This window comes from Copidosoma floridanum, unplaced genomic scaffold, assembly GCF_036245765.1.
Source record: "Copidosoma floridanum isolate Cflo_tuat_1 unplaced genomic scaffold, Cflo_Japanese_pri ptg000013l, whole genome shotgun sequence".
NCBI classification, from domain to species: Eukaryota; Metazoa; Arthropoda; class Insecta; order Hymenoptera; family Encyrtidae; genus Copidosoma; species Copidosoma floridanum.
The window spans coordinates 36,185,725-36,197,366 of record NW_028321890.1 but is presented as its reverse complement, the minus strand read 5'-3'; the positions used below and the strand labels follow the sequence as shown (position 1 = coordinate 36,197,366).

The 11,642-nt window shown below is 39.5% G+C and overlaps 2 protein-coding genes across 4 annotated transcripts; one reads left to right on the top strand and one right to left on the bottom strand.

Moving 5' to 3' along the window:
• Positions 1-4,866: 4,866 nt before the first annotated feature.
• Prosalpha5 (proteasome alpha5 subunit) lies at positions 4,867-6,395 on the bottom strand. The gene is made up of 3 exons (XM_014362993.2): positions 6,266-6,395; positions 5,332-5,892; positions 4,867-5,237 (listed from the first exon to the last, which is right to left on the bottom strand). Exons 2-3 carry the CDS (start codon positions 5,890-5,892, stop codon positions 5,070-5,072), a joined length of 729 nt encoding a protein of 242 aa, XP_014218479.2. The 5' UTR covers positions 6,266-6,395; the 3' UTR covers positions 4,867-5,069.
• A 45-nt stretch (positions 6,396-6,440) lies between these two features.
• LOC106646838 (ataxin-10) lies at positions 6,441-9,024 on the top strand. Of its 3 annotated transcripts, XM_089591365.1 has the most exons (8): positions 6,441-6,557; positions 6,652-6,730; positions 6,806-6,939; positions 7,027-7,491; positions 7,565-8,085; positions 8,157-8,386; positions 8,456-8,519; positions 8,589-9,024. In XM_089591365.1, exons 3-8 carry the CDS (start codon positions 6,839-6,841, stop codon positions 8,777-8,779), a joined length of 1,572 nt encoding a protein of 523 aa, XP_089447491.1. In that variant the 5' UTR covers positions 6,441-6,557; positions 6,652-6,730; positions 6,806-6,838; the 3' UTR covers positions 8,780-9,024. The 3 variants fall into 3 exon arrangements, with proteins under 3 accessions (XP_089447491.1, XP_014218475.2, XP_014218473.2); XM_014362989.3 differs by having other exon boundaries at positions 6,441-6,703; XM_014362987.3 differs by having other exon boundaries at positions 6,441-6,730.
• The last annotated feature ends 2,618 nt before the right edge of the window (positions 9,025-11,642 follow it).

Genomic DNA, 11,642 nt, shown 5'->3' with positions numbered 1-11,642 from the left:
ATAAAAAAATATCCACCTTAAAACTAAAACATGTAAATTATTGAATTTGATTAAACGTCCACTTATCACGTACATTTATGTTGACACTGTCAGTGACTGTCAACAACTGATTGGCCATACTTATTAGCTACTGAAATTTAAATTTTCTTTGCAGTGAAAGGTACGATTTGTTAAGAGCAACAAAGACACATCTTTTTTTTATAAGTAGGGTACCGACATGTTGACGTGTTAACTTTTACGGGTAACATATCGGAGAGAAGACGTGAAAAATTATGCGTGGACAATGAGCCTTTCTGTTAGTAACTTTAGAATCATATTTATATAAGTAATACATCTTTATATTGCAATTTAATAGGCCACAAAAATGAAATCGACGCATTGCAATTTGTATTATTTTGTTTTTTTTCGATTTTCTTTTAAAACACTACATTAAAAGTATAATGGTACGATACAAAAAATTAAGCTTTCTTGTCAGAAAATTATTAGACAGAATATAGATAAAAAAACACTATTGTTAAGTTAGTACTTTTTAATTAACTGGATATCTCCTGAGAAAAGATTCGCATGTATCAATTACTACTCAAGTGGTTAGATATCTTTATTATCAAAAACCAAAAAACGAGAATTAAGATTAAATTTATTAAAACAATTATCAACAGTTTAGATAAAATAAATATACCATTTTTAATTTTTCCATCTAATACAGTTTGTCTTGATGAGTAAAATTTTTTTGTTACAAATTTAATTGGATTACAGACATAAAGGAGTTTACGAAGTGTGTAAGGAGTGTAATGCGCTAATTCAATGCGATAAAAAAACATATGCGATTTTTTGGGGCAAAATGTCTCGTGAAATTGAAACTGATGTAATTTTGCTACGGATAAAAATATAAATAGCTAATCCATTTTTATACTTAATGGAAGAAAAAATGTATACATCAAGTCGCATATTTTTCCCCAATTCAAGAAATAAGATCCGCAAGAAAAAAGTCGGTTGTAGGAATAAGCTCGTCAGTCATAGAAAAATATTTCAAATGCAAATTTTCTCAGCACCTATGGAGAAATTCGAATTACCCACTTGCCTGTTGATATTGTAGAAACAATTTTTAAAATGATTTTCGACCAGCAGTGGTCCAGCTGTGAACGATCATGAAATGCAAAAAAACAAAAAAATTAAGGCTACCAAACCGTGGATGCTGTGAGGTAGAGTAAAGATTCATCTTTAACAGCAGAAATGGCCGTCTTGTACAAAAATGTAGAGCATTGAAAAGAAGGGGAAGGAGGGACAGTACCAACCCCACAAAGTGCACGAGTGCGTGGAGAAAAAAAAGAAAAAAAAAAAGAAAAAAAAAGAAAGGGGGAGACAAGGAAGGGGCGCAAAGACGCGGCGCGATAGCAGCGCGGGATGGGTATTATAGGCGCAACTGCGAAGCCGCAGCGGCATCAAAGCGAGAGTCAATTATCGCTGGCAAGCGAAACTCGAACGTAAAGAGAGAGAGAGAGAGAGCAGCCGAGTGTCGGCTGTCTGATACGAACCATCAGCAGCAGGTCAGATCCCTCTGCTACCCCCTCCCACTCTGGGGGATTCTCAGGACTCAAACGGGACTATCCCAGTTAATTACGAAGTGAGAGATAGAGTCCTTTTCTTCCTGCTCTATATAGGTACGCCCACCACTCACTCGTGCATCCGTGTGTGGCATTTACGCTTCGCCTTGCTTTCCATGCCCCGCACACCAATACCAACTTACGGGGTATGGGACTCTTACTTTTTGTCACTTTTTTCCCCCCTTCTTATCTCTTGGCTTTCGGTTCGGGCTTTCCCCCCCCCCCTTCCACTTCCGTCTTTTGCTTCGCCGTTGAATTTAACTTTTTCACTTGACACTCCAAGAGGAGCTGCAGGAACCTTACTTTCATCGCAATAGTTTGCCAAGGAGTTCACTAGGATGGCGCGCGACGCCTCAATTAAAAGCAGCACCCAACAATCGTGTCTACAGATTGAGCCACTCTGTGATTCAATTATATTTCCATTGAAATTGATGTGTATACATGCGAATTTTTATTTTATTCATGGTTTTTTTTTTTTCACAATCCACTGCGGTGAAATTGAAAATTTTCACGGTGCCGCAAGAAATAGCGACAAGCCCTCCCCCACCGATGAGTTATAATTTATGATATCGTTTGCGCAACGGTCGAATAAAGTAAAAGGTGACGGGCGACACTTTGTGCGGCTTAATTAGTCGTTTCCTAATAAAATAAGGGAAAAAAAAAAATAGGGAGAGAGCGGAGGAGGAAAGGAAAAGGAAATAACTGATAAACACGTATGGTTACTCAATAGAAAGCTCGAGCATTTTGTATTTACGTAAGCCCCGCAAGCCGGTAAGAGCCGTTGGACATGCACAGTTTGCGAAAATTGAATTTCGCACTTTTTTTTTTACAACCTTGGCATCGTGTTTATAACTTTGCAATTAAAAAAATCCTTCATCTCATTTCGTCGATTGCTGTTACCCCCCCTCCCCTATTACTTTTAGGGGAAAAAAGGCAAATTCAGATACAATGATATTATGTTGCACGATATATAGCTTTCACCTTTGTCTGTATATACTGTACGTGCACTTGGTTTTTCCAAAGTAAAAAATGGTAAAATTCACGAGCAATTATCGCGCGTGTGCTCGTGCCATATATTTTTACCCCCCCCCCCCCGGGAAACACTTAAACGTGTATATACGTACAGCCCGAGCTTAACTAATTCAGTACGCGCGTGTTTACCGTGTTATTAGAAACAAGTTTATTTTCGTGTAATCGCGGGAGGACAAATTACTGGGTTCGACCGACCAAAGTGACGATTCTGCGTGTTATATGATGCGTCGGCTCCAACTTCAAACTCGATAAATTATTGCCCATCCATGTGTACATTACAAGTGCAAAGTTGGCGAGTAATTTTTCAAAGACAAAGAAAAAACCCCAGATATGACAAAAACAGCCTTGCGGATAAGAGTTGTTAATGATTATTAAAACAAAAACAAAAAAAACTTTCAAAAAGAGCGATACGCTTTCCGTGAAGATTTATGATGAAAAAAAAAAAAAAAACGAGCAATAATTTTATACGCGAGCAGTATATCAAACAAATACGTTGCGGGACAAGCGAAGCAACCGTCCCTCCTTGCGCATGGCGGTGCGAAATTCCGAGTCTTATGCGATGTACACCCAAGTCGCGCGGCTAGACCTCGGGGGGTATGGGGAGGGGGGGTTGGTGGGCGGGGGCTTATCTATTTTAAGCGCGCATCCCCGCCCAGCGCCAATCACCGGTCGCCAGCTTCCTCCATTCAACCCTCCCTCGGTAGGGGGTGGATATAACCCATCCGAATGGTATAGGACAGGTTTGAAAGCTCGGAAATGGAGTAATATCCAATAATCTCTCTCCCTCTCTGGCGACGCGTGCACGAGAGCGAAAAGCGCGCCGGTGACCTTTTATCGCGGCATCGCAGGGGGGGGGGCGAGCGCGAAGCGTCGAAATTAATTATTGATTTCGGATACAGCTTTTCCACGGGCCCGGGCGCTGCCACACCGGTGTTACACTCTGACGCATTGGCGTTTTTTGTTTTGTTTTTTTTCCTCCTCTCAACAGCTATGGGACGTTTCGCGAGGTTGACTCCGTTCGAGATTCGATCTCGCTCGTGGTGGGATATTTTTTTTCATCGACTTTGGGAAAAATAAAAGCAAGAGCCTTTGTCTCTCGCTCCGATGGTTGTTCGAAAGAAAGTTGGGCTCTGGTTTTAGAAAGGAGAAAATCGTACGAGTCGCTCGGGCGTTTATTTATTTGCGTTATCGGTCAAGTGACGTGAATTGATCGAGGCTCGTGGCAGGGATTTAAACGAAGCTTTGGATGTCTCGTTATTTCTTGGGCTTAAATATGCTAGGCTGAAATGGACAATTAAATTAAAAGGACTACTCATGACTATCGAAACTGATTGCACTTATCTTTAGTAGATCCAGTCACTTATTTGGTGATTGTAAGAATAAAGAATATTCGGTGCAATTACGTTTGACTCTTTTTCATAGTCAGGCTAATTTTGTCTGTGCGAATAACTGAAGTTGTCAATTTTCAGGAAAAGGTAGATGTATATAATAACGTTTGTTACTTCCCAAGTTGGATTTTCTTTTTTTTTTCAATTGACAATTTTCAAAACACTTGTTTGTCCCCTAGAGCTAAAAGTTACGCTTTACTGACTCAATAGTTCAAATTAACTCCACTAATAAAAAAACTCACTTAATATGCTGCAAGTTTGGATTGTGCGACTTGAAGGCTGTACGCGATCCCTTTATATTCTTTACATATTACTAGAGAAAAAAATGAACGTATTACTATTTTTCGTTCCAAAAAAATGGAAGGTATTCTATACTTACATGCAATTTTCGAGTTGAAAAATGTTATATCAGTTATAAAAAGAGTTTAATTATTTCTAAATATTTTACTCTTGTGAGTAATTTACTGTTTACAAATGAAAACAACTACATAATGAATGAAATGTTAGATAAATTAATTGGAATTCAGAGTTAGATGAAAACATACAAATACTGTTTGGAAGACGTTCAAGGATACTAGGAGTTCATTGGCTTTTGACGGATATTAATGATTTGACAGATGGACGTGAAGAGTCGGATCGTGTTCTCAAGGACTCATCTCTGGATTCTGGAAGATTGGCAATTACCTGTATCAAATCACATAAAATGAAATGTTAATAAATGAATGAGCAAAATGAACTAAATAAAATTTGAATTAACTGAGAGGTTCACATTAATCAATTGTAAAAAAAACATAGAATGTTGACTGAACTGGGATAGAAAACTGGTAATAACGTATCGTTGATTGTTTACGAAATCTTACAATGATTTTTATTTCACGATTCTGTTTTTTTGAAGTAAAACGTAAGAAAATTGTGTATAACCAAGATACTTTTTGCCAACAAATGGCAAATATGATTCATCTGCACTGACCAGCTGCACCCCGAGCACGTTCATTTGAGTAGGTGACTTGATTGTGCAAATATATTTAAAAAAATATTTCTATACTTAGGCAATGTCCTGAATTACCTCTAGGAGTTCTTCTTTTGTAAACATGTGGAACAACGCTCCTGGTGTCATAGTCATGACATCAATATTTTTCTCATTAAGTTTTTCCTCCATGACTTGCTTTAATATTTTTAACGCTGCTTTCGTTGCTTCCTTTAGTGTCATTGACTACAAGAAAAGTGTTTAGTTGATTAATCAAATATAACGTATGTTATTACTTGCTAATACATCAAGTTTTAAATTAAATAGCATAATGCAGTACCTTGTGATAAACTTCCTGGAGTGACTGTTGTGCTCCTTCACTACCAGAACCAATAGCTTTGGCATCAAATTGAATGAAAGTTCCCGAAGGATCCATGTGAAACAGTTGGGGCCCTTTCTCATCAATACCGGCAAACAAAAGTGCCACACCAAATGGCCTGGACATTGCACTACCATCGTCATCACTATCCCCAAACTGAATGGCCAGATTAGAAACGGCCTGTGCTGCAGATTCAACCGACATTTTTTCGTCGTAGGTGAACCAGTGATTTTGACACTCTACCCTTGCCCTGTCGATCATTGTTCTGGAATCTGCCATCAAACCGGACGATACGCATCCAATGTGCTTGTCCACCTCGACAATTTTTTCCACCATATTCGGCTCCATCAAGAAGGACGTCGTGCGCTTTTCAACTGCCAGGACTACTCCCTCGGACGTACAAATGCCAATCGCGGTCCAGCCGAGTTTGATTGCTTCGATTGCATACTCAACTTGGAAGAGCCTGCCCTCCGGTGAAAAGGTGTTCACACCACGATCGTACTCGGAGCGTGTCAGGAACATCTGCAAAGCGAAAATGACGTTAAATCAAGGTAAACATCAAAAAGTTTTGATAACTCCAAAAATTTAAATTCAAAATTTTAAGGTTATAGTGGATTTTTGATCTAAATCATAGTGGCCTAAATACACACTGTAGACTCCATAAAGTATTCATATAAAACGTAAAATAAATTTGTATATCATCATTACGGACAAGAAAATCAATGTCAAATCGTCCGTTGAAATGTCAAACGCAAATCCAACAAAAGCAAGGTAGAGGTTAGCCGACAATGACACTGCAAAACCACTGCCACAGTTCTCACGAAACTAAATATATACTGTCATGTCTAGGGCTCTTAGAGCCTTATTTCACTCCTCAAAAAACTAAAAAACTTACCTTTCAGAAATTTTAACTAAAAAAACAAGTTGCACTGGGTCACCGAAAAAAAAAAACAACACAGCAAAGGAAGGAATCTGTCGTCGGGCAAGCAAGCGCAGTGTCACGCAAACCGAAGACAGCGCCGCGAAGCCGCTCTGGCGAGAGGAGAGTGTAAAAACAAACATCAGGTGGAGGAGGAGGAGGACGACGAGGGATGGAAATTTCGACCGGCTGCAAATGGCGTCTGCGCACAAGGACGAGGACACGACGCGCACTACCCCCTCGAAAGATTGTCAAGAGATTTGTTGAGGTGAAACACCGGTAGTCTTTACCTTTAGTCTTGCGTACCTACCTATCTGTTTCGTGTTAATTGTTCAAGAAAAAGGTTGATATTCCCACGTTAGTTCGTTCCTAGGAGACGAGGTATGCGTGGGAGATGGTGACGACTCGCTTCCTGTGAGTTACTTTTTTTGTTTGTTTACGGTGAGTACGTGTTTACTTGGATTTTATGATGCCTGAAACTTTACTCACATGCTCGTTTGTATTTCTTGTACTTAGAATTAGTGTTGCCGTGTAAACACAACGTGAAAGATGGAGTCCACCGAGAGGTTGATTGCATCTGCTGAGAACAAAGACTGGGATGCTTTGCTGACAATACTGAAACCTAAAGACTTTTGCAGTGATATACCGAGGTAAGAATAAATAAGCGTGCCAAAGAATGTTAATCCTGGTAGGTACCAAGGTGGTTGACTGTGTACTCTACTACTTTTCATCCCTAGGTTGCTCAGTGATTTTGTCAAGCTGGTCAAAGTTGCCGAACTCTTGACAGATGAGTCTTTAGATCTTCCCGAAAAACTTAAAAATGTCTTCCTCAAGTGTCTGGCCAATTCTTGTGTCAATGGGTACATAGAGAAAGAATATCCACTAAATGACAACGAGGACTCTGTCGCTCATAAAAATATCTACAAATATTTGTCCCAAGAAGTCTCAAAATGGAACAAAGAAAGTTTATATCCGTACCACATTAATTTTCCCTACGATGGTGTTGTCAGGTGGTCCATTAAAACTGTTTCTGAGTATGCTGCGGATGGCAAAAGATTGAACGAGGAGCAAACCGAGGTCTTGAGACTGAGCATTCAATTTTTGTGCAATTACTTTACATTTGCCTTTGATATTTCTATTTCTTCAAACGCCAATGTTATACTGGATTGCGTCAAGGATCAGAATTTTAAGAATACAATCATGTAAGTGTACCCAGGAAATTTTTCTTGTTCAAATTGTGAATCTTACTTTACAAATGAATACATAATTTTCTAGTAAGCTCGTTGGTCACGATCGTGCTCCGATTGCCAGAGCAGCATGTGCCTATGTTCATAACATGGTGAAGCAGCTATTCCAAGAATTTTATCCAACTATTGATAAAAAGAAATTGACCACTGAACTGATAAAATCAACCATATCAGATATTCAAGCGGCGTTAGACACGATAACTTTGTTACTCAGAGATCCGAATTATTTGAAAGATATTTATGAGGAAGTAAGCATAGATGACAGATTATATTTGCTTGACATTATTCACCAAGAAGTACGTTCAGTTGCTTACAATGAAGGCAACCATGGTGCTTATGTCATGCCAATTGAAACTATTGAATTCTTGGCTGATAATTTCAAGAAAAAGAGTGATTTAATTTTAAAAACAGTTGATACTCACGTGAAGAACTTGGAACCTACAGAGGTCACCATACTTTTGGACATTTTGGGAGTATTGACATCTAATTCGCATTTAGAGGAATGCAAAAGACTTCAGGAGGATAAAAGTCTTTTAATTAACTGTATTTGTAAGTACTTTTAACTCGATAACTTTCTTTGGTTCTAAAAAGCTTAACTTGTATGTTATACAAATTTTTAGATTTGTTAAAAGCCGTCCATATGGCGGGAAAAGAAACAAACAATTGTTTCACCCCATTGCAAAAACTAAGCGATTTAGCTATAGCTGCTAACAAAAATGGTAATGAAACTGAAGATTCCAACAACGATTTTCACAAAAAAATTCAGTCTCATCCCGCATTTGGCTTCAAAGCTGGTGTGATACGTGTCATTGGTAATCTAGTGCATAAGCATGAAAAAAATCAAAATCTCGTAAGTACTCAATGCCAGACCAAGTAAATTTATTCCGTTTCAGAATTTAAACAAAAAAATTTCTTTTAGGTACGTGAATTAGATGGGCTTCCTCTCTTGCTCGATTGCTGCAATCTTGATGCGAGAAATCCATGTATCCTTTGCAAAGAAAAAAATACACTTGATATTGAGTGAATTTCCTTACATCGTAAAAATGTCTTAGTAATAATACAGTGGACGACCTTAGCCACGAGAAATGTCCTCGAAAACAATTCCGAGAACCAAGAAGTCGTCTCCAAGATGGTGAAAATCGGAACAGTGGACAGCGTAGCTCTGCGAGAGCTAGGACTCACCCTCCACAACGAGGGTGATGGCAAAGCAATCGGCATAATGCCTCTGCCAAGCAAGAATTAGTTTGTTCCACCGAATGCCAGTTTTAGTCATACGATGCGACGTTGTATTAATCAAATTGTATGTTAATTGAAATAGTCCGTCAGTACCGTCAGAAATAGAAACTAGAAACGTCCATGTTTTTCACGTACAATAGGTACACACATTTATAATTTTCATACGGCTTCGAAAATATTTTAGAGTCCAACTATAAACAAAAAAATTAAAATTCCATTGAAACATTTATAAAGTTTGAGAAGAAGAGAAAACGATGGAAAATATTGTTATTCACTTTGGCTGTATGTTTTGCTACTTTCAGATTTTACAAAGTTTTGATTATATTTCATAAGAATTTAAAAAAAAAAAAAAAAAAAAAGAAGAAGAATTTCGAAAGTGCAGCGGGTGATCAAGTCGTTATCTACCTTACCTTTCGTCTACAGCGCGGATGCAGCGCGCGTGTGGATAATTCTTCCAGGAGGAGAAGAAGCCAATATCTCGTCCTTCCGAAGCTAGGTGTCCCTGTGATTACAAATCTAGGTATTTTTTATCGACTTTTGTAAATTTTTTAAAAAAATTTTTTAAATAAGACCAGTTATACATACATATATATTCTAACGTTAAGCGTAGCCAAGCTCTTTGAAAGCCGACAGGAAACAAAACGCATAATTACGTAGTATTAAGAGCGCTTGTATCACCGAGAACAGAAATAAAGCTCAAAATAAACAAGAAATGCAGAAGAAAAAGAAATATAATCGATAGCCTCTCTGTTTACTCCGCGGGCACGGTATCTCCGAATCTGCTGAGATCGATCACTTTAGCGTCCCGAGATCCCCTCCCCGTTAGAAAAATGCACGCGCTATCGCGCCAGAAGAATCTCTCGGACAAAGGACTCCATTAAGAGGCATTGGACTAAAGTTACAATGACGCCTTTCTTTTTGCCATCCCGCAATGCTGCTCGAACAGCGCACGAAGAGGCCGGTATAGATCATCCGATCGAAGGCAATCGTGTTCTCGAGTTTCGATCGGCGCAAACGTGTTTCCCTCTCGTGGACCTCCTTTTTGCACCAAATGCGAAATATATACACAACGTGTATTAAGTAGGTGGTGTACGCGCGTATAAAAGAGATCGTACATCCCGTATATATGTATACCCAGAGAGAGAGATTGATTTCGTTTTGTGTGTGTATATATATACTCGGCGGACGCGAGAAAAAGAAATACATTCAATTAAGCCGTCGACTCGGCGCTTGCATACTTACCTCGCTCTAAGAATGTCGCGCTCGTTCGATGTTATTTTTTTTTTATTTTTTTCTTCTTCATCTGCCCCTTCGCCGATGATCCGATCTCGCGTGTAACGCAGTCCTCTATTTTTTTTTCCTCCGTTCGCTGTGGTTGTCGACGTTTACTCTTACCGATCGCAAACCGATCTATACGTGGCGTTTCATTGAAATCGATGTTTGCTCTCTGCGGGTGCACTGTTTGAAAGCGCATTTATTAAGTCATTAATTCCTCACTGGTACGTGCATTGCAGACCCTTGCTGTTACAAGGTTTTATTCGGTAGTTTGTACTTGAACATACCCGGTTGCACGCGTTGGAAAATACCTGCTTGAAAATTAATGAAGTCTCGGGAGAAATTGCATTTTCGCGGGAGAAGGAAAAAAACAGGGTCGAGGCTGTCGATGAAGACGCGTTTCGGGAAATATATGGGGAGGAGCGAGCGTGAAAAATCGGCTTCGATTATAAGCGCCGCGGAGGTAAAGCGGCTAATTTAGATGAGCGGCGCGATAGGGGCCTTGACGTCGGACTTGCTCCCGCGGAAAGCTTCGAAATTATAATGAAGCGCGTACGCGGCGAAGGTGGGGTTCAATAATGGCGTTTTCTCGATAAGCCATTACCGATTTTTTTTTTTTTTCGCTCGTCAGAGGAAGTATTTCTAATTATATTGTGCACAACGACGAGGGGGTCGAGTGTGATTTTTTTTTTTTATGCTTTCGTGCCTGATTTTGCATTCGCATCGGTGCGATAATGAAAACGTCCTATAAACATACCGTTTAATGGCTCGTGCCGGGATAATCTTAATCGCGCCTGGAACTTGTATCGCTTCGCGAGTTTGACGCATTGATGTCTTGTTCGCCGAGTGCATTTTGCAATGAGGTCACTACTACTTGTGTTAATGATTATGGGAAACCGATAAATAACAAGATCGAGCTTTTCTTTACCGTATCATGATGTTATTTCTAGCTAATGCGATCCGCATTAATAACACCCGTACTCGATAAATCGAAACTCGTGGGTTTGAATTTTAATGAAAAGCCATCGAGTCGTGTGCGAAGGAAAAAAAAAAGAAAAGAAAATAATTTGTAACACTTGTACCTAACGGCGCGTGAAAGAAAATCAAACCGACCCGTGGTAAATCATCAATTGTGTTTCTGCGCTCAAGTTATTTCCGGAAATTCCACAACTCGATGCAACGCTTAATTTACTAGAGACAGTATTTAATTGGGCATTTTATTGAGCATCGATCGATCGATCGGTATCATCGATTTTTTTACTTCAAGAGGCATCCCTAGAGACCCTCGAATAAATTCACTTCGATAATTGACTGGTACCATCGACCCCGTGCGTGCATGGATAATAGTACGGTCCAACATCCTGGACGTCTATAGCTCTATATGTAATTCACGGTCTAATCGAGCGTGTCGATCGCGTCTGCATCAGCGCTCCGTTTGTTGCCGCATGGGTGCACACTTGTGTCTCTTTTATTTCTTTTGTCCGCACGCACCTGTGCGTCCAGAGATAATTTATTCATTGTAAACGGCTGAATTACACGTATATTGACTTTCGTGTACACGCGCCGGCTGCTATCGATAAATCGATCGATCGTCG

What these genes read in the sequence shown, in the direction of transcription:
- Prosalpha5 (XM_014362993.2), bottom strand. Translation starts at nt 5,892, where the DNA reads ATGTTCCTGACACGCTCCGAGTACGATCGTGGTGTGAACACCTTTTCA. An exon ending in TCCAGGAAGTTTATCACAAG is followed by an intron (nt 5,238 to 5,331) that starts GTACTGCATTAT and finishes CTTTTCTTGTAG; the next exon opens with TCAATGACACTAAAGGAAGC.
- LOC106646838 (XM_089591365.1), top strand. Translation starts at nt 6,839, where the DNA reads ATGGAGTCCACCGAGAGGTTGATTGCATCTGCTGAGAACAAAGACTGG. An exon ending in AATTTTAAGAATACAATCAT is followed by an intron (nt 7,492 to 7,564) that starts GTAAGTGTACCC and finishes ATAATTTTCTAG; the next exon opens with TAAGCTCGTTGGTCACGATC. An exon ending in TCTTTTAATTAACTGTATTT is followed by an intron (nt 8,086 to 8,156) that starts GTAAGTACTTTT and finishes ACAAATTTTTAG; the next exon opens with ATTTGTTAAAAGCCGTCCAT.